The 26,837-nt window shown below is 40.6% G+C and overlaps 1 protein-coding gene across 3 annotated transcripts in view; it reads left to right on the top strand.

Annotated features, from left to right (window-relative positions):
• Positions 1 to 25,652, top strand: part of DIRAS3 (DIRAS family GTPase 3) — a 52,261-nt gene extending 26,609 nt beyond the window's left edge. Inside the window, exons 1-2 of one of the 3 annotated variants that reach the window (XM_022580897.2) lie at positions 953 to 19,479; positions 20,236 to 25,652. In XM_022580897.2, the coding sequence (XP_022436605.1) occupies positions 20,301 to 20,993 (693 nt within the window). In that variant the 5' untranslated portion in view covers positions 953 to 19,479; positions 20,236 to 20,300 and the 3' untranslated portion in view covers positions 20,994 to 25,652. Of the gene's footprint in view, positions 1 to 952; positions 19,480 to 20,235 lie in introns of those variants that run through there. The other 2 variants (XM_089921167.1, XM_089921168.1) reach the window with 2 other exon arrangements.
• Positions 25,653 to 26,837: the final 1,185 nt, after the last annotated feature.

The raw sequence follows: 26,837 nt of genomic DNA on the forward strand, positions 1-26,837 counted from the left end.
AGTCATCGTGTCTCCATTGTCATTTGTTTCTAGGTATTTTTTGATTTCCTCTTTGATTTCTTCAGTGATCTCTTAGTTATTAAGTAGTGTATTGTGTAGCCTCCATGTGTTTGTATTTTTTACAGAATTTTTCCTGTAATTGATATCTAGTCTCATAGCAATGTGGTCAGAAAAGATACTTGATATGATTTCAATTTTCTTAAATTTACCAAGGCTTGATTTGTGACCCAAGATATGATCATCCTGGAGAATGTTCCATGAGCACTTGAGAAGAATGTGTATTCTGTTGTTTGGATGGAATGTCCTATAAATATCAATTAAGTCCATCTTGTTTAATGTATCATTTAAAGCTTGTATTTGCTTATTTCTTTTCATTGTGGATGATCTGTCCATTGGTGAAAGTGGGGTGTAAAAGTCCCCTACTATGATTGTGTTACTGTCAATTTCCCCTTTTATGGCTGTTAGTATTTGCCTTATTTGTTGAGGTGCTCCTATGTTGGGTGCATAAATATTTATAATTGTTATAACTTCTTCTTGGATTGATCCCTTGGTAATTATATAGTGTCCTTCTTTGTCTCTTGTAATAGTCTTTATTTCACAGTCTTATTTTGTCTGATATGAGACTTGCCACTCCAGCTTTCTTTTGACTTCCATTTTCATGGAATATCTTTTTCCATCCCCTCACTTTCAGTCTGTATGTGTCCCTAGGTCTGAAGTGGGTCTCTTGTAGACAGCATATATACAGGTCTTGTTTTTTTATCCATTCAGCCAGTCTGTGTCTTTTGGTGGGAGCATTTAATCCATTTACATTTAAGGTAATTATTGATATGTATGTTCCTATTCCCATTTTCTTAATTGTTTTGGGTTTGTTATTGTAGGTCTTTTCCTTCTCTTGTGTTTCCTGCCTAAAGAAGTTCCTTTAGCATTTGTTGTAAAGCTGGTTTGGTGGTGCTGAATTCTCTTAGCTTTTGCTTGTCTGTGAAGGTTTTAATTTCTCCATCTAATCTGAATGAGATCCTTGCTGGGTAGAGTAATTTTGGTTGTAGGTTTTGCTTCTTTATTACTTTAAATATGTCCTGCCAGTCCCTTCTGGCTTTCGGAGTTTCTGCTGAAAGATCAGCTGTTAACCTGATGGGGATTCCCTTGTGTGTTATTTGTTATTTTTCCCTTGCTGCTTTTAATATTTTTTCTTTGTCTTTAATTTTTGATAGTTTGATTAATGTGTGTCTTGCCATGTTTCTCCTTGGATTTATCCTGTATGGGACTCTCTGTGCTTCCTGGACTTGATTAACTATTTCCTTTCCCATATTAGGGTAGTTTTCACCTATAATCTCTTCAAATATTTTCTCAGTCCCTTTCTTTTTCTCTTCTTCTTCTGGGACCCCTATAATTTGAATGTTGGTGTGTTTAATGTTGTCCCAGAAGTCTCTGAGACTGTCCTCAATTCTTTTCATTCTTTTTTCTTTATTCTGCTCTGCAGTAGTTATTTCCACTATTTTATCTTCCAGGTTACTTATCTGTTCTTCTGCCTCAGTTATTCTGCTATTGATCCCTTGTAGAGAATTTTAAATTTCATTTATTGTGTTGTTCATCACTGTTTGTTTGCTCTTTAGTTCTTCTAGGTACTTGTGAAACATTTCTTGTATTTTCTGTATTCTATTTCCAAGATTTTGGATCATCTTTATTATCATTATTCTGAATTGTTTTTCAGGTAGACTGCCTATTTCCTCTTCATTCTTTAGGTCTGGTGGGCTTTTGCCTTCCTCCTTCATCTGCTGTGTGTTTCTCTGTCTTCTCATTTTGCTTAACTTACTGTGTTTGGGGTCTCCTTTTCACAGCCTGCAGGTTCGTAGTTTCCTTTGTTTTTGGTGTGTGTCCCCAGTGGCTAAGGTTGGTTCAGTGGGTTGTGTAGGTTTCCTGGTGGAGGGGACTAGTGCCTGTGTTTTGGTGGATGAGGCTGGACCTTTTCTTTCTCGTGGGCAGGTCCATGTCTGGTGGTGTATTTTGGGTTGTCTGTGGCCTTATGATTTTAGGCAGCCTCTCTGCTAATGGATGGGGTTGTGTTCCTGTCTTACTAGTTGTTTGGCATAGGGTGTCCAGCACTGTAGTTTGCTGGTCATTGAGTGAAGCTGGGTGTTGGTGTTGAGATGGAGATCTCTGGGAGATTTTTGCCGTTTGATATTACGTGGAGCTGGGAGGTCTCCTGTGGACCAGTGTCCTGAACTTGGCTTTCACACCTCAGAGGCACAGGCCTGATGCCTGGCTGGAGCACCAAGAGCCTTTCATCCACATGGCTTAGAATAAAAGGGAGAAAAAAAAGAAAGAAAGAAAGAAGAAGATAAAATAAAGTTATTAAAATAAAAAATAATTATTAAGAAAAGCAATTTTTAAAGTAATACAAAAAACCCCAAAAAAAACAAGCAGACAGAACCTTAGGACAAGTGATAAAAGAAAAGCTATACAGACAAAATCACACACAGAAGCATACACATACACACTCACAAAAAGGGAAAAAAAAATATATATATCTTTGCCCCCAAAGTCCACCTCCGCAATTTGGTCGTTTTGTATTCAGGTATTCCACAGATGCAGGGTACATCAAGTTGATTGTGGAGCTTTAATCCGCTGCTCCTGAGGCTGCTGGGAGAAATTTCCCTTTCTCTTTTTGTTAGCACAGCTCCTGGGATTCAGCTTTGGATTTGGCCCCACCTCTGTGTGTAAGTCGCCTGAGGGCGTCTGTTCTTCGCTCAGACAGGATGGGGTTAAAGAAGCCGCTGATTCGGGGACTCCGGCTCACTCAGGCCGGGGGGAGGAAGGGGTACGGATGCGAGGTGAGCCTGCGGTGGCAGGGGACGTTGCACCAGCCTGAGGCGCGCCCCGGGAAGTTGTCCCTGGATCACGGGACACTGGCAGTGGCGGGCTGCACATGCTCTCCGGAAGGAGGGTGTGGATAGTGACCTGTGCTCGCACACAGGCTTTTTGGTGGCGGCAGCAGCAGCCTTAGCGTCTCCTGCCCGTCTCTGGGGTCCATGCTTTTAGTCTCTGCAGCTCCTTTAAGCAGCGTTCTTAATCCCCTCTCCTTGCACACCAGGAAACAAAGAGGGAAGAAAAAGTCTCTTGCCTCTTCGGCAGCTCCAGACTTTTCCCCCGACTCCCTCCCGGCTAGCCGTGGCGCACTAGCCCCCTTCAGGCTGTGTTCACCCAGCTGACCCCAGTCCTCTTCCTGCGCTCCAACTGAAGTCCAAGCCTCAGCTCCCAGCCCCCGCCCGCCCCGGCGGGTAAGCAGACAAGCCTCTCGGGCTGGTGAGTGCCGGTCGGCACCGATCCTCTTTGCAGGAATCTCTCCACTTTGCCCTCCGTACCCCTGTTGCTGCGCTCTCCTCTGTGGCTCCAAAGCTTCCCCCCGTCTCCGCCTGCGAAGGAAGGGGCTTCCTTTCCTGCTTCACAGTTCCCTCCCACTGGTGCAGGTCCCGTCCCTATTCTTTTGTCTCTGTTTTTTTTTTTTTTTTCTTTTGCCCTACCCAGGTACATGGGGAGTTTCTTGCCTTTTGGGAAGTCTGAGGTCTTCTGCCAGAGTTCAGTAGGTGTTCTCTAGGAGTTGTTCCACATGTAGATGTATTTCTGATGTATTTGTGGGGAGGAAGGTGATCTCCGCTTCTTACTCTCCGCTTCTTACTCTTCCGCCATCTTGAAGCTCCTCTCCTTTTTTAAAGAAAATTTAATTATTCATTTATTTTTGTCTGCATTGGGTCTTTGTTGCAGTGCATGGGCTTTCTCTAATTGCAGCGAACGGGGGTTACTCTTCATTGCAGTACGTGGGCTTCTCATTGCAGTGACTTCTCTAGAAGCCACCCGTGGAGCACGGGCTCTAGGCGCTCAGGCTTCAGTAGTTGTGACATGTGGGCTCAGTAGTTGTGGGTCACGGGCTTAGTTGCTCCGTGGCATGCGGGATCTTCCCGGACCAGGGCTTGAACCTGTGTCCCCTGCATTGGCAGGCGGATTCTTAACCACTGCACCACCAGGGAAGCCCTTATAACTGCTGTTTTTCTCTGAGTTTTTATCCTTCCAGTTTCCTTTAAACAGTTGCCAGTTACTTTTCCAAAACTCAGACATGATCATATTACTCTCCTTACCCCAAAATCTCAATGTCCCCCACACCTATGCTCATAGAATGAAGTGCAAACTCTTTAGCCTAGTATAAAAGTTCTGCCCATCCTGTGTGCTCAGATATTAGCTCTCCATTTCCTATGCCTTGTCCTTTCCTTTTTCGTGTTAGTGCACGTGATGTTCCTTCAGCCTCCTCTATCTCTTAAAACCATACTCACATGTCCTACCCTTCATGAAACTGTCCTCAAGTTGCCTGGTTGAAATTGTTCTTTTTTCCAATATTCTCATAGTCCTTTGTTAATCTCTGCATTTGATTCCTACATTATTTCTATGATATGTTACAGTATTCTCACCTTATGTGGCCAAGGACAAATGTACATTAGCAAAGAGCAGAACCAATTGGAAAGTTACACATATTCACATCTCCATATTGTACAGGAAAACAAAAGTAACATTCTTGTGAGTCTTGTCAATTTAAAGCTTTATCAAATCAGATTCTTCATGCAATCTTCATGAGTCAGAAGGAAACAGCTCTCCCACAGTTGGTACAGGGGAAGGGAAGCCTCTTCTCGCTCTTTTTTGAGAATCCTTTTGCTAATTGTAAAGACTTCATTTTTAAGACCAGCCTCTGGAATTTCATTAATTAGTCTTAACATTTAAAAGCAGGCTTATAAGTATAGGATGGAAAGGGAGAAAAAGAAGAATAACTTTACAGTGAATAAACCTGACAGTCAGCACCTCAACCAGGTGATCAAGGATAATGTCAACAGTGATGAGTCATGTTGATGGTGTATCCCTTGATGTGGTATGATGAGAATGATACTGTACCTCTGTGGTCCTCCTCCCAAAACATTACCCCAGTCTAATTATGAGAAAAACATCAGACAAGCCCCACTTGAGAGACTTCAAAATATCTGACCAATAATCCTAAAAACTATCAAGGTCATCAAAAACAGGGGAAGTCTGAGAAACTCACAACCAAGAGGAAACTGAGGAAATAACTAAATATAATGTGGTAAACTGGCTGGGATCCTGAGACACAGAAAGGACATTAGGAAAGAAAATGAGGCTATCTTAAAAAATGAACTTGAGTTAATAATCATGTATCAATATCAGTTCATTTATTGTGACAAATGTACCATACAAATGTAAGATGTTAATAATAGGGGAGGGCTTCCCTGGTGGCGCAGTGGTTGGGAGTCCGCCTGCCGATGTGGGGGACACGGGTTTGTGCCCCGGTCCAGGAGGATCCCACATGCCGTGGAGCGGCTGGGCCCGTGAGCCATGGCCGCTGAGCCTGCACGTCCGGAGCCCGTGCTCCGCAACGGGAGAGGCCACAACAGTGAGAGGCCCGCGTATCGCAAAAAAAAAAAAAAAAAAAAAAAATAATAATAATAATAGGGGAAACTGGCTGTGGGGTATATGGGAACTCTCTTTACTATCTTTGTGATAATTCTGTGAATCTAAAACTGTTATAATATTTTAAAATCCTTTTAAAAATTCAGTCTTGCCGAATTGGCAAGAAACATGATTTTGTTTGAAAACAGTGAAAGAAGGAGTATATACCATTGTGTTCTACAAAAAAAAAAATAGCAGAGTCCTGATGAAATAACACAATGGGGTGAAAACTTATTTCTCTTTAGGGACTTGTACAAAGAATGCTTTTGTTTAGGCAATGAGTATTTTACAGTGGAAACACTGTGCACGTGGAAAAAATCAAAGGGGAATATGCTGCAAAACTGAACTTTTTAACTTAAAAGGGGCATAAAATGTGCTTCTGGTTTTTAATGGGGATAATTATTTTCATTCTTTAATAATTAGTCCTCTCTTTGTAGGCACCTCTTTCCTGCTACTTTAATAGAACTTAGTGGCACAGAGAGAATTGGGAGCAGGGGCAAGGGAGGTGTTGCAACTTTCTAGCTGTGTAAACTTGGACAGATTACTCACCTAGGAAATGAGGTAATTAAACCACAGATGATTTCTCGGAGGGATTCCAATTCAACTACTATTTCATCCATAGATGGTTTCTTGGCTCTGTGCCCTTTTGGCATCATTCTTCCGTCCGTCTTTTCCCCAATAGCCTCTTCTCCCTTCAAGGTTCTCTCCAGACAGCATGTTCTCTAAAGCTTTTCCTCAGATTTCAGATTTAAATAAAGACTAGAAGAGCATTAGAGATGGAATAAATAAAAGTAAAATAATTTTTTAAATTAATTGATCTAATAGATAGCTTCAAAGTGATAATAGTAACAATGCATTAGGTGATTATAGCATATGGATGAGTGAAATGAGTGACATAAATTTATAAGGGATGAGAGGGATTAATTGGGAATATTATAGGTCACCTGCCTTTCATCTGAAGTGTTATTTGAAAGTGGACTTAAATTTGTTATAAATGTATATTATAAATTCATATGCTAAGAGGAGAGAAAATGGAATTATATAAAATGCTCAGTTAAAACCAGAGAAGGAAGAAAAAGAGGGAAAAAATAAAGAACAAGTACAATGAGTATAAAACAGCTACAAACATGGTAGATATTAAACGAAATATACTGATAATCACATTAAATATGAATTGTCTAAATATACCAATTAAAATACAGAGACTGTTATAGTAGATAAAGAAGATCCAACTTTCTCTCTCTCTCTCTCTCTATATATATATATGTTTACAAGAAATCCATTTTAAATATAAAGACACAGATAGGTTAAAAGTAAAGGGATGGAGAAAGATATTCTATAGTAACACTAATCAAGAGAAAGCTGAAACAGCTATATTAATTTCAGACAAATTAGACTGCAGAACAAGGGAAATCATCAGGGATAAAGAAGGTCATTACATAATGATAAAGGAGTCAATTCTCCAAGAAAACATAGCAATCCTTAATGTGTGTGTACCTAACAACAGAACATCAAAACATGCAAGGCAAAAACTAATAGAACAGCAAGGAGAAATAGACAAATCCATTATTACGGATTTGGAGACTTGAATACCCCTTCAGTAATTAATAGATCCAGCAGGCAAAAACTGAGTAATAACACAGTTGAACTGACACAGCACCATTAATCAACTAGACTTAATTGACATTTATAAAATACTTTATCCAACAATAGCAGAATACACAGATACCATGCCATGTTGATCACTATAGCTTTACAGTAAGTCTTGAAGTTGGGTAATTGCAATCCTTCAACTTTGTTATTCTTCTTCAGTATTGTGTTGGCTATTTAGTTTTGTTTTCTGTTTGTTTGTTTTGCCTTTCCATATAATCTTTAGTTTGCTTGATATCCACAAAATGGCTGCTCAGATTTTAATTTGGATCATATTGCATCTATAAATCAAGTTGGGCAGAATTGACAACTTAACAATATTGAGTCTTCTAATCCATGAACACAGAATATCTCTTCATTTATTTAGATCTTTTTGACTTTTTTCATTAGAGTTTTTTATTTCTATGCATATAGATCTTATATATATTTAGATAGATTTATACCTAAGTATTTCAAGGTTTTTGATGCTAATGTAAATGGTACTGTGTTAATAATTTCAAGTTCCAGTGTTCATTGTTGGTATGAAGGAAAGCAATTGATTTTGTACAATTACCTTGTATCGTGTGACCTTGCTGTAGTCATTTACCCATTTCAAGTGGGTTTTTTATTTTGTCAGTTCTTTGGGATTTTGTACATAGACAATCATGTAACCCTCAAACAAAGACGGTTTTTTTTCTTCCTTTCCAACCTGTACACCTTTTATTTTTTTTAATATTTAGCCCTATTGTCCCCGTAAGTGGGAATAGCTAACATTTACTGAGTGATTACTATGTCCAGACACTGTCCCAAGCATATTATATGTATTTACTCATGAAATACTCATTATTTACTCACAAGAACTCTATAGAGTAGGATACCACTATTATCCCAATGTTACAGATGAGGATAGAGAAGTTAAGAAAATTGCCTAAAACATTGAAATATCCCAAGAATGTCAACACTTTGGTATTAAAATTTTCTCTCTTGAATCTGGGAGAAGCACAGAAATCCATTGCAAACCATGGTTTCCAGTTCTTGTTCCAGGAAATATAATCATGAAATCTGTCTAACCACCGATAATCATATTAAATATGAATTGTCTAAATATACCAGTTTAAATACAGAGACAGAGTAAAGAAGATCCAACTATATATATATATATATATTTACAAGAAATCCATTTTAAATATAGTGGATTTATATCCATCTTTCCCTGGAGTTCTATTCAATAGTTCCAACTGAGTACTAGAAATGGTCTCCTGTGTGTCCCACAGGCATCTCCAATTCAACGTATTCAAAATCATACTCAAAATTTTCTCCTCCAGTTTTGCTTTTCCTCTTGTGTTTCTTTTTTCTTGTTGTTATCTCTTCTTTCTTTTTACCTTTTGACCCCCCTTCACTCATTCTGTTAGGTTAGAGATGGGATGATGGATTAAGCAAGGTGCTAAAGTAGTTTCAAGCTTTCTTCTGTATCAGAATCACCTGAGGGCCTTGTTAAAATGCAGACCCCCAGGTGTCACCCATAGAGTCTCATTCTGTAGATGTGGGTTGTGTATTTTTTTTTAATTGAAAAAAAAATCGTGTAGCATCGTGTAAGTTGGGTTGAGTATTTTTAACAAGCATCCCAGTTGATGCCAATGCAGGTGATCCTAGAACCACAGGTTGAAAAGCACTCCAGGGCTCAGATGAAGGCATCAGCCTTGGATGGAGAAAAGAGAAAATGCTGCAGGATATGTGTGGGCTAGGGGCTTCTGGAGTTTTATCTGGTGTCCTCCTTTCTTTATGAGGTAGGAGCTAGTGTCTCTGTGAACAAGGAGCTGTTGATAGCATCAGGGTGCTAGGAGAAAGCAGTCAGGCTGGGAATAGAAGTCATAGGAATGGGAGAAGGTCGTTGCAGGGTTAAAGGAAGAGAGTCTGAAGCAACACTGATCTTGGAAATGAAAACTGTAAAGAAGATACTATTTTTTGGTGAAAGATGGGGAACACAACTGCCATTAGTTGTCTACAGAGCTTAAAAGAGGGGAAGAACCCAGAAAGAAATGGAAAGAAAACAGATTCCCCAAATTAGGATTGTGAGGGTCCTAAACATCACCACCTGTCTCTGCTAGAGAGGCAGCATGATGTGAAATACACAAGTCCGAGAGGTAGCCAGAATTCCTAGCCTCTACCATGCAGTTAATCTCTCTGTGCCTAGTCTCCTCATTTGTAAAATGGAGACAGTATTAGTTCCACTTCATGGACTCATAATATAAGTTCCAAATGAATAAACACAGGTAATATATTAGGCTCATAGCAAAGACTCAAATGGATGTTAGCTTATTCACATTCCACAAGCAATACCCTGCTTGAATTTTACACACATAAGTCAATTAATCTTACTTCAAACAGGGGTACTTTTGACCCCTTTTTACAGATGAAGAAACTGAATATAAAAGGAAAACAAGTTATTTGTCTAAGTCCAAACAAGCGGAATGTGAGCAAACAGGAACTGGAGACCAGGTCTCCAAACTCCAGCTGCATTTTGAGTGTCTACTTGTTGCCAGGTATTGAGGAAGGTGCTTTTAACATGTCAGCACTTGCCGTGTATTTCCCTATTATCAGTTGAGGATATTAAGGATAGAATTAAAGGCCAAATTATAAACAGGTGGTGGAACCACAGCTGGAGAGAAGCCAGCTCGCTCAAGAGCTGGGAACTCCTACAGTGACTTCTACCCCTCTTAATGGAATCTACATTACCCCACACCATCCTGGTCACCTCTGAGAGCTACATGCTGGTGCTTACTAACATCTGTGAGGGAATCAGAGATAAATGAATCTCAGTTTCATCTGAGAAAAGCTCATAGCTTTGTGGAGAGTATAAAACAAGTATGTACAAAGCTATAATACAAGGTAAAAGGTGCGTGGGAATTCAGAGGGAGGGATTCCCTTCAGCTGGATGTGCCATTTGGAGGTGAACCTAGAAGGAGGGCAGGATTGGGGCATGTGGATGAGGGGATGGGGTTGGAGGATGAACTGAGTAGAGAAGCAGACACAGGAACTCCCAAGAATATCCAGTTATTAAGCCAGTGTGTGTAGACTTGTGGAAGGTAAGATTTGAAAGGGAATCTGGGTTCTGTTTGCAGGGAGCTGGAAATTTGAAGATAAATAGTTTGAACTTTAATTCTGTAGGCAACAGGGAGCCACAAGAGATGTGTTGTTTTTGGCTTTTTTGCAAATGCCTCTTAAAATTAATGATTTTACTTGGAGATAACTGAAGACTGACATGCAGTTGTAAGCAATAATACAGAGAGAGCCTGAGTAACTTAGTCTCCCTCGATGGTAATATCTTGCAAAACTGTAGTCAATATCACAACCAGGATGTTAACATTGATACAATCCACTGCTCTTATTCAGATTTCCCCTGTTTTACTTGTACTCATCTGTGTATGCATTTAATGCTATGGAATTTTATCAAATGTATAGGTTTGCATATCTACAACCACAGTCAAGATACAGGACAGTTCCATCACCATGAGAATCTCCCCTGTTGCCCTTTTACAAGCATACCCACCTTCCTTCCATGCCCCTTCCCTCATCTCTAAGCCCTATTACTAGCACCATTTCTATAATTTTATTTCAAGAATGTTTCATAAATGGAATCATAGAGTATACAACCTTTGGTGACTGGCTTTTTTTCACTCACCATAACTCTCTTGAGATTCATTCAAACTGTAGCCTGTATCAATAATTCTCTCTCTCTCGCTCTCTCTGTCTCTCTTTTTTTTTTTTTTGGAGCAGTATTCCATGATATGGATGTACCATAGTTTAACCATTCACCTGCCAAAGGATGGCTGGGTTGTTTTCAGTATTTTACTACTATGATTTAAGCTGCTGTAAATATTTGTGTACAAAATTCACACATAAAGTTGTGTGCATTTTGTGTGAACATAAGTTTTCATTTCTCTGGGATAAATACCCAAGAGTTCTGGGTATGTATGTTTAGTAGTAGTAGGTATGTACGCTGGGTTGTATGTTTAGTTGCATCATTAATTTTATAACAAATGAATATATATATATAACTAATGTATATATATATATCATACATATTCTTTTCCAGATTCTTCTCTATTATAGGTTATTACAAGATATTCAATATAGTTCCCTGTGCTATACATTAGGTCCTTGTTGTTTATCTACTTTACATGTAGTAGTGTGTACCTGTTAATTCCAAATTCCCAATTTATCCCTCCCTCCCCTTCCCCCTTTGGAAACCATAAATTTGTTTTCTATGTCTGTGAGTCTATTTCTGTTTTATAAATAAATACATCTGTATCAATTTTTTTTAAGATTCCACATATAAGCGATATCATATGACATTTGTCTTTCTCTGTCTGACTTACTTCACTTAGTATGATAATCTCCAGGTCCATCCATGTTGCTGCAAATGACATTATTTCATTCTTTTTAATGGCGGAATAATATTCCACTGTCTCATTGTGCTTTTAATTTGCATTCCTCTAGTGGCTTATGATGTTAAAAAACTTTTCATATGGTTATTTGTTCTTTGTATATCTTCTTCAGTGAAATGTCTATTCATGTCTTTTGCCCATTTTCTATTTGGACTTTGTATTGTTGAGTTTTGATAGTTCTATATTTCTGGCATCCTAGTCATTTGCCAGAAATGTGGCCTGCAAATATAGCTCCCAGTGTACTCCTTCTCTTTCCATTAGTTTTACAAGGTCTTCCACAGAATAAAAGTTTTTAATTTTCCTTTTATTTATCAAATTTTCCTTTTATGGACTGTGCTAATGGCATCAAGTCTAAGAACTCTTTCCTTAGACTTAAATCCTGAAGATATTCTTTTCAAAAAAACAATTTTGTATTTTTACATCTTATGCTTAAGTCCATTTCCATTTGAAGATAATTTTTATATAAGGTGTGAGATTTAAGTTGACTTTTTTGTTTGCTTATTTGTTTTTGTTTATGGATATCCAATTGCTCTAGCACCATTTGTTGAAAAGACAACAACAATCCTTCCTGCATTGAATTGCTTTTGCACCTTTATCGAAAATCAGTTGGTTGTATTTGTGTAGGCCTACTCCTGGGTTCTCTGTTCTGTTCCATTGATCTATATGTCTATCCCTTCATCAATATGACACTTCCATGATTATTGTAGCTATATTGTAAGCCTTAATATCAAGAAGAGTGATTCTTTTCACTTTATTCCTCTTTTTTCAAGAGTGTTTTAGCTATTCTAGATACTATGCCTTTTCATATAAATTTTAGGATGAACTTGTTTATGCCTACAAAATCCTTGCTGGGATTTTGACAAGAATTTCATCAGACCTGTAGATCAGTTTGGAGAGAATTGACATCTTTACTAAGTTGTCTCCTAATCCATGAACACATTGTCTCCTAATCCATGAACACATCTATTTAGGTCTTCTTTGATTTCTATTATTAGCATTTTATAATTTTCAGCATTCAGACTATTTATGTGTTTTGTAAATTATACACAAAGTATTAACTTTTCTATAGAGTGTAAATAATACTGTGTTTTTAAAATTCTGGTTTCCATGTATTCTGTTTTACTATGTAAAATCATCCTATTTTCAACCTACCTATGTCATTGAATGTGAAGTGAATTTCTTCTTACTTCAAACACCATACAGTTGGCTTGTGTTTCTTTTGTTTGTTTTATCCACCCTGCCAATCTGCCTTTTTTGTTGTTGTTGTTTTTTTTTTTTGCGGTACGCAGGCCTCTCACTGTTGTGGCCTCTCCCATTGCGGAGCACAGGCTCCGGACACGCAGGCTCAGCGGCCATGGCTCACGGGGCCCAGCCACTCCGCGGCATGTGGGATCTTCCCGGACTGGGGCACGAACCCGTGTCTCCTGCATCGGCAGGCGGACTCTCAACCACTGCACCATCAGGGAAGCCCCAATCTGCCTTTTTAATTGGTGTATTTACGCCATTTACATTTAAGGTGATTCTTGATATATATGAACTTAAGTATGCAATTTTATTATTTGTTTCCTGGTTTTCCTCTGTTTCTCTTTTATCATCTTCCTGTGGGTTACTGGAATGTTTTATAGGACTCTATTTTGATTTATTTTTAGTGTGTTTGAGTATATCTCTTTGTATAGAAAATTATTGCTTTGGGTATTACAATATGCATATATGACATCATAATCTATTACCATTTGAGTGAAGTATGAAAACCTTACTTCTATTCAGGTCCCTTTGCCTTCCCCAAGTTTTAATATCATTGCCATGAGTATCAGGTGTTATAATTTTTGTTTTGATCATCATGATTGTAAAAACTTATGAGAAGAAGGATTGTCTATCATATTTACCCCTACTTTTTCTTTTACCTATCTTGATATTCTACTTTCCTTTATGAAGTTCCAAATTATCTTTTCCTTTCTGTTTATAAAACTTCCTTTAGCCACTCTTTAAGGGTAGGTTTGTTAGCAACAGATTTTCTTAGTTTTTCTCATCTCAACATGTCTTTTTTCATGAAGGACCATTTTTGGATATAGAGTTTGCAGTTGACAGTTCTTTTCTTTCAGCACTTGAAAAATGTCATGCCATTTCCTTTGGCATCTGTGGTTTCAGATGAGATATCTGCCATCATCTGAAATAATGTTCCTCTGACAGGTAATATATTGTTTATTTCTAGCTGCTTTCAAGAATTTTTCTTTGTGTTCCGTTTTCAGAATTCAATTATGTGTCTTGGCATGGATTTCCTTGGAATTATCCTGGTGGGGTTTGCTCAGCTTCTTGGAACTGTAAGTTTGTGTCTTTCACCAAATTTGGGAGATTTTCAGCTGTAATTTCTTCCCATACTCATTTAGACTTTTTTTCCTCTCCTTATGGGACTCTGATGATACAAATATTGGGATTTTGGTTACTGTACCACAGGTCCTTGAGACTCTGTTCATTTTTTTCCCCAGTCTATTTTCTCTCTATTGTTTATATTGAGTAAATTTTATTTTTTTATCCTCCCTCAAGTTCACTGATTCATCCAATGTCATCTCCGTTATACTATCAAGACCATTCAGAAAGTTTAAAAAATTTCTATTACTGTATTTTTCAGTTCCATAATTTCCGTTTAGATCCTTTTTATACATTTTATTTCTTTGTTGAACTTTTTTTAAAATTTTATTTTATATTGGAGTATAGTTGATTAACAATGTTGTGATAGTTTCAGGTGTACAGCAAAGTGACTCAATTATACATATACATGTATCTATTCTTTTTCAAATTCTTTTCCCATCTAAGTTATTACAGAGTATTGAGCAGAGTTCCCTATGCTATACAGTAGGTCCTTATTGGTTGTCTATTTTATTTTTTATTTTTAAAAATATTTATTTATTTTAGGCTGTGTCGGGTCTCCGTTTCTGCACGTGGGGTTTCTCTAGTTGTAGAGAGCGGGGGCTACTCTTTGTTGCGGTATGTGGGCCTCTCATTGCAGTGGCTTCTCTTGTTGTGGAGTGCAGGCACTAGGTGCACGGGCTTCAGTAGTTGTGGCATGCAGGCTCAGTAGTTGTGGCTCATGGGCTCTAGAGTGCAGGCTTAGTAGTTGTGGCGCACGGGCTTAGTTGTTCCATGGAAGTGGGATCTTCCTGGACAAGGGATCGAACCCATGTCCCCTGCATTGGCAGGCGGATTCTTAACCACTGTGCCACCAGGGAAGTCCCTGGTTGTCTATTTTAAATATAGCAGTGTGTACATGTCAATCCCAAACTCTCAGTCTATCCCTCCCCACCCCACCCTTCCCCTCAGTAACCATAAGTTCATTCTCTAAGTCTGTGAGTCTGTTTCTGTTTTGTAAATAAGTTCATTTAGTATCATTTTTTTTAAGATTCCACATATAAGCGATATCATATGATATTTGTCTTTCTCTGTCTGACTTACTTCACTTAGTATGATCATCTCCAGGTCCATCCACAGTGCTGCAAATGGCATTCTTTCTTTCTTTTTAATGGCTGAATAATAGTCCATTGTATATATGTAGCATATCTTCCTTATCCATTCATCTGTTGATGGACATTTAGGTTGCTTCCATGTCTTGGCTGCTGTAAACAGCACTGCAATGAACACTGGAGTGCATGTATCCTTTCAAACTATGTTTTTCTCCAGATATAAGCCCCGTAGTGGGATTGCTGGATCATACGCTAGCTCTATTTTTAGTTTCTTAAGGAACCTCCATACTGTTCTCCATAGTGGCTGTACCAATTTACATTCCCACCAACAGTGTAGGAGGGTTCCCTTTTCTCCACACCCTCTCCAGCATTTACTGTTTGTAGACTTTTTGATGATGGCCAATCTGACTGGTGTGAGGTGATATCTCATTGTAGTTTTGATTTGCATTTCTCTAATTAACTAGTGATGTTGAGCATATTTTCATGTGCCTCTTGGCCATCTGTATGTCTTCTTTGGAGAAACGTCTATTTAGGTCTTTGCTGAATGTTTTTATTTTTTATTTGTTTCAAGAAAATTTGTAAGTGCCTGTTGAAGTATTCTTATGATGGCTGCTTTAAAGTCTTTGTCAGATAATCCCAACATCTGTTTCATCTCAGTGTTAGTTTCAATTAATTGTCTTTTCTCCCTGATATATCTCCAAACTGTGGATCCTAACTAGCCAATATTTGCTCCAGAACTCTGGTCTGGCCCTTTCCTTTTTTTTTAATTAATTTTTTATTTTTATTTTTTTTTGTGGTACGCGGGCCTCTCACTGTTGCGGCCCCTCCCGTCACGGAGCACAGGCTCTGGACGCACAGGCCCAGCGGCCACGGCTCACGGGCCCAGCCGCGCCGCGGCACGTGGGATCCTCCCGGACTGGGGCACAAACCCGCGTCCCCTGCATCTGCAGGCAGACTCTCAACCACTGCACCACCAGGGAAGCCCTTAAATTAATTTTTATTGGAGTAGCTTTACAATGTAGTGTTAGTTTCTGCTGTATGGCAAAGTGCATCACTTATACATGTAGCAAGGGGGAAGGGGGGGTGGGATATACTGGAAGATTGAGATTGACATATATACACTACTACATATAAAATAGATAACTAATGAGAACCTACTGTAAAGCACAGGGAACTCTACTCAGTGGCCCATTCCTTTGACACTTCTGGCCCACCACAGTGCTGGTTCCCTGGGCTAGGGCTCTTAAAGTAAGTTATTTTATACTGGCTTTTGAGGTGCAAGACTTGGTTTGGATGTAGAAGCTATGGTTTCAAATTTTCATCATTCCTTGTGAATTCTATTTGTAATCTCTTAATTTCATCTCTCTGGCGTTTGAAGGATTTAGCTTTGTAATATATATTTCCACACCCCCTAGTTTGTTTGTTTGTTTTTTTTTTTTTGCGGTACGCGGGCCTCTCACTGTTGTGGCCTCTCCCATTGCGGAGCACAGGCTCCGGACACGCAGGCTCAGCGGCCATGGCTCACGGGGCCCAGCCACTCCGCGGCATGTGGGACCCTCCCGGACCAGGGCACGAACCCGCGTCCCCTGCATCGGCAGGCGGACTCTCAACCACTGCGCCACCAGGGAAGCCCCCTCCTAGCTTTTTCCTTCTTCTTCTTCCTCCTCCTCCACCTTCTGCTTCTCATCTTCTTTTTGGGCATTTCTTTGTTTTAAATGTCTTGCCTCCAGAGGCATCTTCATTTATCTTCCATATCAGTGTTTTCAGGAGCCTCTTTCCTTTTTTTTTATGTTTAAAACATGTATTTTTTAGTTTTTTGTTGTTTTCTTTTTACTGTAAAAAACAAATGTGCATTATAAAAATTGGAAAAATCTAAAAAGCGGTGGAGAAAAAGACACCCGTACCCCTCAAGGAACAGTTATTTTCAAACAGAAGATGAGGCTGAGGGAGAGAAGAGTAAGCTTGGTAAGGAGTCGGGGCATGACGTAGCCTCTGAGGTTCAGTTTCCTCATCACCAAAATGAAGGGCTTGTCTAGATGATCCTCAGGCTACTTTCAATGTTATGAATGACTTAGTGATGGGACATGACTGTCTTCAAATGGCTGAAAGGATATAAAGTTATCCAAGGGAGCAGATTGATCAATGCAGTTCCAGACTCCAGAAGATGAAACTAGAATCAGTGTGTGGAGAGACAGGTAAACTAAGAAAACTTCACTGATAATTAGAACTACGCCCCAATATAGAGGACAACTTGTCAAGCACCAAGTAGCCTGCTATGGGATAAACCGATGCCTGTCAGTTTCAGTTTCCAGAGCCTCTTTTCTAGTCTTTCTCATTTCTAAAGACTTTGTAGTTGCCCTAATTTCAACAGACAGAGTGATTCTTGTGGTTTAGGAGGAATGTGAAAAGATTTCATTAATGCTTAGAATTCTCACCCTACTTCCCCCCTGACCCAAGTTCTTCTATCAACTTACCCCCAAACCTGCTATGTTTTCCAGACTGAAATCTGCTCTTCTTTGGATTAAATAAAAAGATCATTGCCACTTCCAAAAATCCACTCTTAAAATAGTCAAAGACTACAGGATTATGTGTATACAGACTTCTGTATTACTATGTGAAGGCCAAAGCTGTCATTTATGTTACCTATTGCATTCTATATGCCTTCTAATTAGTCTTCAGGCAGTAGCTCCTTAAATCCTCCCCACAATTCTTTCTCACAGGTATCAGTTCCCCTTCTACAGAAAAGTAATTTCTCCAGGACCCCGCAGCTCAAAGGCATATTAAGATGTACTCAAAAGAAGGAAAAGGGAAAAAACCCACAAACATTCTAAACCTAGTTTTCTGCCTCTAAAACGTGTGCTCTTGATCTCTACCTAACACGCATGAGCTTTTGGGTAAGAAAGAAAAGCTATAAACATGTTTTCACTAGTGAGTAAAATATAGTGTATCAGGGCTTCCCTGGTGGTGCAGTGGTTGAGAGTCCGCCTGCCGATGGGGACACGGGTTCGTGTCCCTGTCCGGGAAGATCCCACATGCCGCGGAGCGGCTGGGCCCGTGAGCCATGGCCTCTGGGCCTGCGTGTCCGGAGCCTGTGCTCCGCAACGGGAGAGGCCACAACAGTGAGAGGCCCGCGTACCGCAAAAAAAAAAAAAAAAAAGTAAGTAAATAAATAAATAAATATATAGTGTATCAGCTTAATGACACAGAATGATAATACCAGAAAAAGAACAAGACTTGGAGTGAGGAGAACTAGGTTTGGGCCTAGGTTCATCATTTATGAGCCCTGTAGCCTTGAACAAGTAATTTTACCTGCTGCATTCGTTTTCTTTTGCTGTGTAACAAACTACCACAAATTTTGTGGCTTAAAACGACTCCCAACCGCAGAACCCACAATTCTGTAAGTCGGAAGTCTGGATGGGCTCCACTGGATTCTCTGCTTAATTAAGGCTAAAATCAAAGTGTTGGCGGTCTGATCTTATGCGCAGTTTGCAGAGAAGAATCCGCTTTCAAGTTCATTTAGGTTGTTGGGAAAATCTGGTTGCTAGCGCTGCGGTCCGTGTTTTCTTATTGGCTGTCAGCCAGGGGTCGCTCTCTGCTCCTAGAAGGCTGCCCACATTCCAGTCTCGATTCTCTTGTGAGGATTTTTTGATGATGACTAAATGAGACGTATTGTACACATAGTGATGATGGATGTGATAGCTGCTTAATGTCGCTGGGTGTAGAGGATACCCCTCAACCCTTAAACACAGCACATGTCTATACAACAGGACAGGAAATCCTACCCGGGGCAGGTTCCGAAGTCTCTTGTAACAGAAGAGACTTCTGTTGGTCTTCCCCTACAAAGACAGAAACTGGGTTTTGCGCTGGACAAATGTTTACTAAGTGAAGTGGATGAGATGCGGTGAAGTGTCTGGCACCAGTAGTGGGAAGAATTCTAACTGGCCATTCCACAGTGAAAAGAAGGTGGCGAGGCTTGGGAAAGGCTAACCCCGCAGGGGGCAAAAGCACAGAAGTGGTGAGGAATGCAGTAGGTGAGAAATGCCTGCATCGCCAGCGCTGTAAGCAGAGCCCCCTCAATGGGCGGGCACCTGTGAACTCAGGACCGCCTCCCACCCCCGCCCCCGTCCGGGCTGTGGGTACCCGTGTGGGGGACGCCGGGGGGACTGCGTGGGGGGTGCGTCTGGGTTCGGTCAGCCCCTCATAGCCCAATCCCCCCTCCGTGAGCCATGCAAGTGGAGTCTCCCAGTCTGCGCCCCCTGGCTCTGGCTAACCAGTCTCAGTCCCCCCGTTGGAGCATTTCGCCCCGAGCTTCCGAGCGCACTGGTTGCCAGCTGCAGCTCGGAGCTTGGTTACGCAATTACTTGCCGCCGCTGCGACCGCGGCCAAAGCCCACCCCGGCAAGGAGTGAATTTGCCGCGAGGTTCCCGCCTCGGAAAGAGGTAAAAGCTATCTTCCGCCTTTTTTTTTCGGGCACATGAACGCGCGGCATAGCGGGCGAACCAGCCTGGGTTATCGTGGGGGTGGAAACCGGTGGGTGCGTTGTCAGGGAAGCGGGTACCTGGGGACAGTTGCTGCAGGTAAGGGGTCTCTGTTAGCTTCATGAATCCTGGACTCTGTGGGCTCCCTTGGCGCCCCTCGCTGCCCCCGTGACCACACCCTGGATCGCGATGTCTGCAGCAACCTAACCTTGCCCGCAGTGATCGATCCATGTCAGAGACGCGCACAATTTTTCATACCGAAGGAGAGAAGACAACGAGGGCTTATTTGGGGAGAAAATGTTTGGTAACATAGCTCAGACGTGCGTGTTTTAAGGGTTGGCAAGTTGTCCGTCATTGCAGCCTTCTGTAGAGTGGAGTAGTATGGCGTGAAAAATAAAAATGGGTGCATAGCCACCGCGAAAGTAACAGTAAGGTATCATTGGAAGAGGTGCGGGGCGAGACTGCCCTCCTCCCCGCCCGCATTGCCTTCCGTAGGTGCGTGGGGTTGGTGGCTGGCTCGCCGCAGAGAAGGGAGGAGGGAAGTGGGAGGAGGGTGGGGTTAGGGAGCGAGATGAGGCAGACACCCCTCCCACCTCCCCCCGTACCCCCGCCCCCAGTCCCCAGGGAGCGGCGGGCCAGGCAGGCGCTGCGACAAAACACCATTCCGGGTTAGACTCCCATCGCTCACTCTTCCTCTCTTTCTCTCTTCCTGCCTAGGCTTCCCTCACTGCTGGCCAAGTGCCAGAGAAGGTGTGCACGCATCTCCCCGCCAAAACCCAACCATGGGCAACTCCTGCTTTGGCCTCAAGGAACGGCTGATGAAGCGGCTGCGGCCTCTGCCTACCGTGATCGTCATCCGTACCTGCCTGCCCCAGAGGAGGAGCAGAGATTTCCGCGTGGTGGTGCTCGGCTCGGCCGGCGTGGGCAAGAGCGCGCTGGTGCAGAGGTGGGTGCGCGGCAACTTCCGTGAGGCGTACCTGCCGACCATCGAAGATACCTACCGCCAGGCGCTGGGCTGCAGCCACAAGGCGGGCGCACTGCACATCACCGACACCACCGGCGGCCGCCGCTACCGGGGCCTGCAGCGCCTCGCCATTGCCAGGGGTCACGCCTTCATCCTGGTCTACTCCGTCACCAAGAAGCAAACCCTGGAGGAGCTGAAGCCCCTCTATGAGCTGATCCGTCAACTCAAAGGCAACAACCCGCAAAAGTGCCCCATCATCCTGGTGGGCAACAAGTGCGATGAGAGCCCCCGGGAGGTGAGCGAGAAGGAAGGTGCTGCCTACGCGTCGGAGTGGAATTGCGCCTTCTTGGAGACCTCCGCCAAGATGAATATCAATGTGCAGGAGCTGTTCCAGATGCTGATAAACTTCGAGAAGAAGCCCGCCGCCGCTGCCGGCGCCCAGCCTCCCCAGAAGAAATCCCAGATCCCCAAGACCGCCGAGAAGCTGCTGGGCAAGTGCATCATCATGTGAACCCTGAGCCTTAAGGAGCCCGACCCTCTTCTCCTTCAGTGTGCTGAAAACATGGACCAACCCCATTGTGCTGTGTCACCTGTACACGACTGACTTTTGTGCTGTGGTTTGGGTTGTAACAATTAGATGTCAATAAATGTCCCTTGTGAGTTAGTAACTTTTCTTTTCCCCAGGCAAGAGAACTCGAATTGTTAAAATATGGACATTGGAGGAGGAGAGGAAAAAGGAACAGGATGCATTTTAAAGGATGGGACTTGGACGGACTTTAGAGATTAATGTTTAAAAAAGAGAATGGAAATAGCAAAATGAATTGAAAGATGTCACTGCCCTTCTTGTAATCCTATTATTGTGTATTATTCGTAAACATTTCGAGTCCTGTAAATGTCTGATCATATCTTCCCATTGTGTATTTAATTGTTAAGAGACATGTTTTTGCAACAAAATCTCTGACAGATGACTGTGAGACAGATACTAAACATCATAAATAAATGAACGTTCTATAGTTGAGCATTGAGGGTGGGAGCAGAGAAAATTGTGATAGTGGAACTTGCTTACTAAATATATACCAACTGTTTCCTAAGTCATTTAAAAATGTTTGAGTATTCTACACTGCAGTTTAAAAAAATTGTAACAGTTCCGTGACTTAATAAAGCTTTTCCTGCATGCAATCAGCTGTAATAATTTCTTTTTCACTGAACAACAACAAAAATCACCCATTGCATTACCCATTACCCATTGCCAGTCACATCTGGAGAAGATTTCTAATAAGGATTTTTCACACTGATGCCCCTGCCCTCTTGAAATTAGCCAGTTGGGGGTGGGGCTGGTTCATGGGTCCCTGCAATGCAGAGCTGGTTTGTATCCATCACCTCTCCTGGACTGACATCCAGAAGAACTCCAGGCATCTTTGAAGAGGGTGCTTGCTCATTCTGCTGCTGTCTTGGAGGTAGGTGGTGAAAAGCAAACCTTGGCCTTTGGCTGCCTCAAAAGTCTTTCCTCTACAAGTATTGGATATAGGGAATGGGGAGTGGGATGGAAGGTAAGGGGAGAAACAGGTGGGATTTGAAATCTGAGAAACTTCTCCTTAAGAGAGTTTTTTAAAGACTCCTATTTGAACATAATTTTTTGAGTGAGGGAATCCATATCTATACATGTTCTTGTTTTCACGTGTTTTTGTTTTCAGTTAAGGGGAAGAGGAGAGGCTTTTAGTCCGGTGGGGTTTTTTCCCCATAAAATATTCCTTATTGGATAAGTATTTATTGAACAACTTAAATGTGTTTTTTAAAAATGGCTTCTTATAACTTGATTTTTAGGGGAGAAGTACATCGTTCAGAAGGAATCACAAACATCTGTCTCATAGTAGTAGAGTCAGAGTTTTGAGCTTAGAAAATTCATTCAGTGGATCCTTTTAAATAGTTATTTAAAAATTTTCCTGTTCATTTTCAAAGCAATTATTCTCAACCACTAGAAAATACCTAAATAGTTCTTCCATATTGCTTTTTAATGTAGTCTATTTAAAAAAAAATATTTCTTAGCTAACATCCCAAATGGAGTAATTCCATTTCTAAAAGAAAACTATCTTGGCTATTTTCCAGGTGAATTTTCCTTGAAAAAATATATGCATTCATTGTTGTCCTTTGTAGATGAGCAAAGGGATTACTAAGTGGCAAATACTACCCTTTAGAAAGGGGAAGGAGGAGATTTAATCTTGCAAGTAATGCTTAGTAAAAAATTTTTTTAAATTATAGCAAATATATATACAGTCTATCTACGTGCCAGTGTTTCTACATTACATTAGAGCAAATATTTATATACTCTTTCTACATGTCAATGTTCTACATTATATTATTTAATCCTCACAACAGTCCAATGAAGCAGATACTGTTATGCCCATTTGGCAGACAGATAAATGTTACAAAACCAGTAAGTGACAGAGCCAACATTTAAAGCCAGGTGTTCTGCTCCAGAGTCAGTGCTCTTAACCACCATGATGTACTTCCCTTCTAAGATGACTAGTCCAAGGACAAGTGAATTGACTTTTCTGTTATTTGTGCTATACAGATGTGGAAAAAAGGAAGCTTTCTCAGAGCCTCCCTAGAATCCAGAAGGGAGGCAAAGAAGCAAATTGACAATTACAAAATGCACAGGGTGGTTTAGAAACAGGGAAGAGAGCATTTTATATGGGGTGTTGGAAAATTTTCCCTGAAGGCATTACATGGTTGATATCTTTTATGCCTAGAGACTTAGTAGGGCTCTCCCAAACATAATTACAAGCAAGAAAGAAGCTTTACATTATTACTGCTTGGATCAGGGAAGATATAAACCATTCTAACCATTCTTTGAGCTAATAGTGTTATTCAAAGGAGCTGGAACCTATAGCTTCTATTTTTGCACTCTACAGTATAGTAGCCTCTAGCCTTACATAACTTCTGCACTTGAAATATGGCTAGACCAAAGTGAGATGTATTGTAAATATATCACATTATTACAAAAAGAACGAAGGTAGAATATCTCATAATTTTTAATATTTATTACATGTTGAGATAATACTTTAGGTATAGTGGGTTAAATGTAACATACTAATTTGGTATTTCTTTTTACTTTTTTAAATGTGGCTACTGGAAATTTTAAAATTGTATTTGTGGCTCATCTTTGGCTCACGTTATATTCCTCTTGGGCAGTGCTGATACGTAGTAAGAGTGGCTAGCAGAACTAATTTCTAGCTTGAATTTTATTACATACATTTCCTAGGATCAACAATCAAGTGTTGAGAAACATTAGCATGTATTTAAAATAATATATGTTGTCAGATATCTATGTAACTTCATGAAATTCAAGATTAACAGAAATGTAACAAAATCCACTGAGAGGTATGTTTGCATATAAATGAATGTGAATAGTACATCTATAAGCTACATCTATAAACCTGGACCCACAGGGCCAGAACTTGGAAACATAAATATGTAAGAGAGTGAATTCAGGGAGTTGGTGAGGATTAAAATAAATGAAAACTGAAAATATGCCCACTTCACTGATATGATGTTTTTTCAGGCTACTGATGCTGACAAACCTGCCATCCGTTTGATGTTGGGAAGTGAAAAAGTGGAGGAAAGAAACCTGGTATGGAGATAAATACAATTTTAAAAACTGAGATTCAAAAAATTTAACTATTTGACACCAGTATTGTGGGTCTATGCGGGTGCATTCATAGATGCTCATCTGTTTTCAGGTTAATGGACGTGGCCTAGAAAAGATCTCACAAACTTAGCATAGCATTAGAATCCCCCATGTCTGCCTCCAAATTTCCTTTCCAGTCTCCTCTGTGAGCACATCACACCATGTACCCTTTCTCCAAACAGGCTGGACAGTTTTCTGTTCCCTCAAACATCTTATGTAGTCATTCCTTTGTTGTTTCTTCACACAAAGAAGAAACATTTTCTTTCATTTTCTGCCTATCAAAATTTTATTCACCCTTTAAAACCCAGCCCAAATACCAAATACCAGTCCCATTGAAGGCTTCCTTATTTTTCAGTGCTAATTATTCACAAATGTTATTAAGGGTCAGCAATATCCTGGCCCAGTGCTAAGCCCTGAGGCTCAGAGTCCCCACCTTCAAGAAGCTCATAATCTTAACAAGGGAGACGGGAAAAAGTGCACAGCGGAGTGTGACAGGTGTTATAAGACGAGTCCATTCTCCACCCTGCTATTACATTGATCTTTCAAAAATGCAAATTGGTGACACTGCTGCTGTTATTAAGAGCCATCATTTGCCAGATATTCTGAAAAATTTGCACAAAACTCTGTAAAGATGTGTTACAGCATTGTTCATTCTACCTTTCCCACTTGTGTGTCTGTGGGGCAAGTCCTCTGGGAATCATTTTCCTCAGATGTAAAATGGATGATAATAATAGTTTCTATCCAGGACAGTTGTATTGAATCAGTTAATACATATAAAGTACTTAGAATAGTGCCTGGCACATTCCAAGCAATCCATAAATATTAACTATCGCTATTATCAACAGAAGACTGGAAATTACCTACCTATCAGTATGGGCCTAGCTACATTAAAATAATGAGGTGATATGGGCCAGCACACCGTATCTCCCGGTCTTATTTTAAATTTGCTCCCATTTGAGGGCTAGAGTGTGTGTGTATGTGGTTGTATATGCATAATAGAAAACTCTTCTGGAAGGATGTTCAAGTAAATGTTAATAGGCATCGCCTCTGAGGAAGGCACTGGTTGTTTAATGGGGAAGGAAGACCCACTTTTCATTTTATAACCTTTAATAGAGTTTGAATTATACTGCCATGTGCAATGCTGTTTTTCTAATTATTGAAAAAAACAGATAATTTCCTTATGAGTCTCAGAAGGAAAGGAAAGAGTGGGAACTAGAATCCAAATTTTCTAACACCAACCCCCAGTGCTTTTAAAATTATATTCAATATTAGTAACCCCAGTGAGGAACCACATAGTCTAATTGAAAGAAAAAAAAACTGTAAGTGTGTTGTGCACATAGCATATGGCATTTAACAGACAAGGAACAGATGAAGCTCAGAACGGTTAATAATTAACCTAAGGTCACACACTGGGATCACTGGAGCTGGGATTCTTCCCCAGATCCTCCTGACATCACCAAAATGAACCCAGAATCAAAAATGTAGGTTCAATACTGTCTTTCCTTCCTTATTTATTTTTCTTATTTTTTTTACTTTTTGCTGCTCACAGCCTTGTGGGTTGTGCAAAGGGAATAAACTAAAACCTGTGAAAGCACTGTACACAAATGCCTGGTACATAGTAAGTGCACCACTGCTCGGTTGAATTGGATTGTTGTTTCTTTCCCTCTTTACTTCTGGATATTTATTCCATGACTAATGCGAATGTTGTTCTACCCAACACCCACTGCCTCAGAGATTATGTTCACCTGATATTTGTAGGAGAAGCACATCATCTAAAAAATTCCATTTCTAAAAGCTCTATACTCAGGCGTGGGAGGTAACCAGCCCTCCACATTAATGCATGTCCTCCTGTTTACTCCTTTGGCTCTGAAAGCTCATGTGGACTCTTTGTGAAGGCAGTCATTAATCCAGAGTGGGAGAGAAAGAGAGGGATTCAGAGAAAAATTACTCGTAATTGCAGAGCTCTATTAGTGTGTTTTTCTCTGCAACCTGGAGCTGAACATTGTGAAATGTATTTGTTCCCAGTGTAATTTAAATGTGAATTAAGCAGTGCTATTAGGCCAGGCTGTTTGAGGACAAGGCAGTTTATCACGTTTGGAATTATTGCTTGAAAATGCCCACCTGAGTGAAAAATGCCTCCTATCCTGCTGGTAGAAGGACTCCTTAAGACACTAACTATGATATCAGCTCTGCTATTCTTAACTAGCTGGCAGCCTCTGGAAACTTCTGTGGACTGCAGTTCTTTTCATCTTGGAAATGAGAGGATCTCATACTCAAGGTCCACAGTGGGCAAGTAGGGAGTCTACGTGAGGGTATGCGGGAAGATTATGCCCATCTATAGGGAGCTACCTCTACTCAGTTCTACTGGGAGATGTGGACCCAGTGTTACAACTTTTTTCTGATGTTTGGGGGAATCTCACAATTTTTAAACAATGACAATTAATTAGAAATTGTTGGCACAAAAACAGACACATAGATCAATGGAACAAATCTATAGAGAGCCCAGAAATAAACTCATGCACTATGGTCAATTAATCTACGACAAAGGAGGCAAGAATATACAAGGGAGAAAAGGCAATCTCTTTAATAAGCGGTGCTGGGAAAACTGGACAGCTACATGTAAAAGAATGAAATCAGAACATTTTTTCATACCATATAAAAAATAAA

This window comes from Delphinapterus leucas, chromosome 1, assembly GCF_059928025.1.
Source record: "Delphinapterus leucas isolate spDelLeu-1000000601 "Yukka" chromosome 1, BTC_Dleu_Yukka2, whole genome shotgun sequence".
NCBI classification, from domain to species: domain Eukaryota; kingdom Metazoa; phylum Chordata; class Mammalia; order Artiodactyla; family Monodontidae; genus Delphinapterus; species Delphinapterus leucas.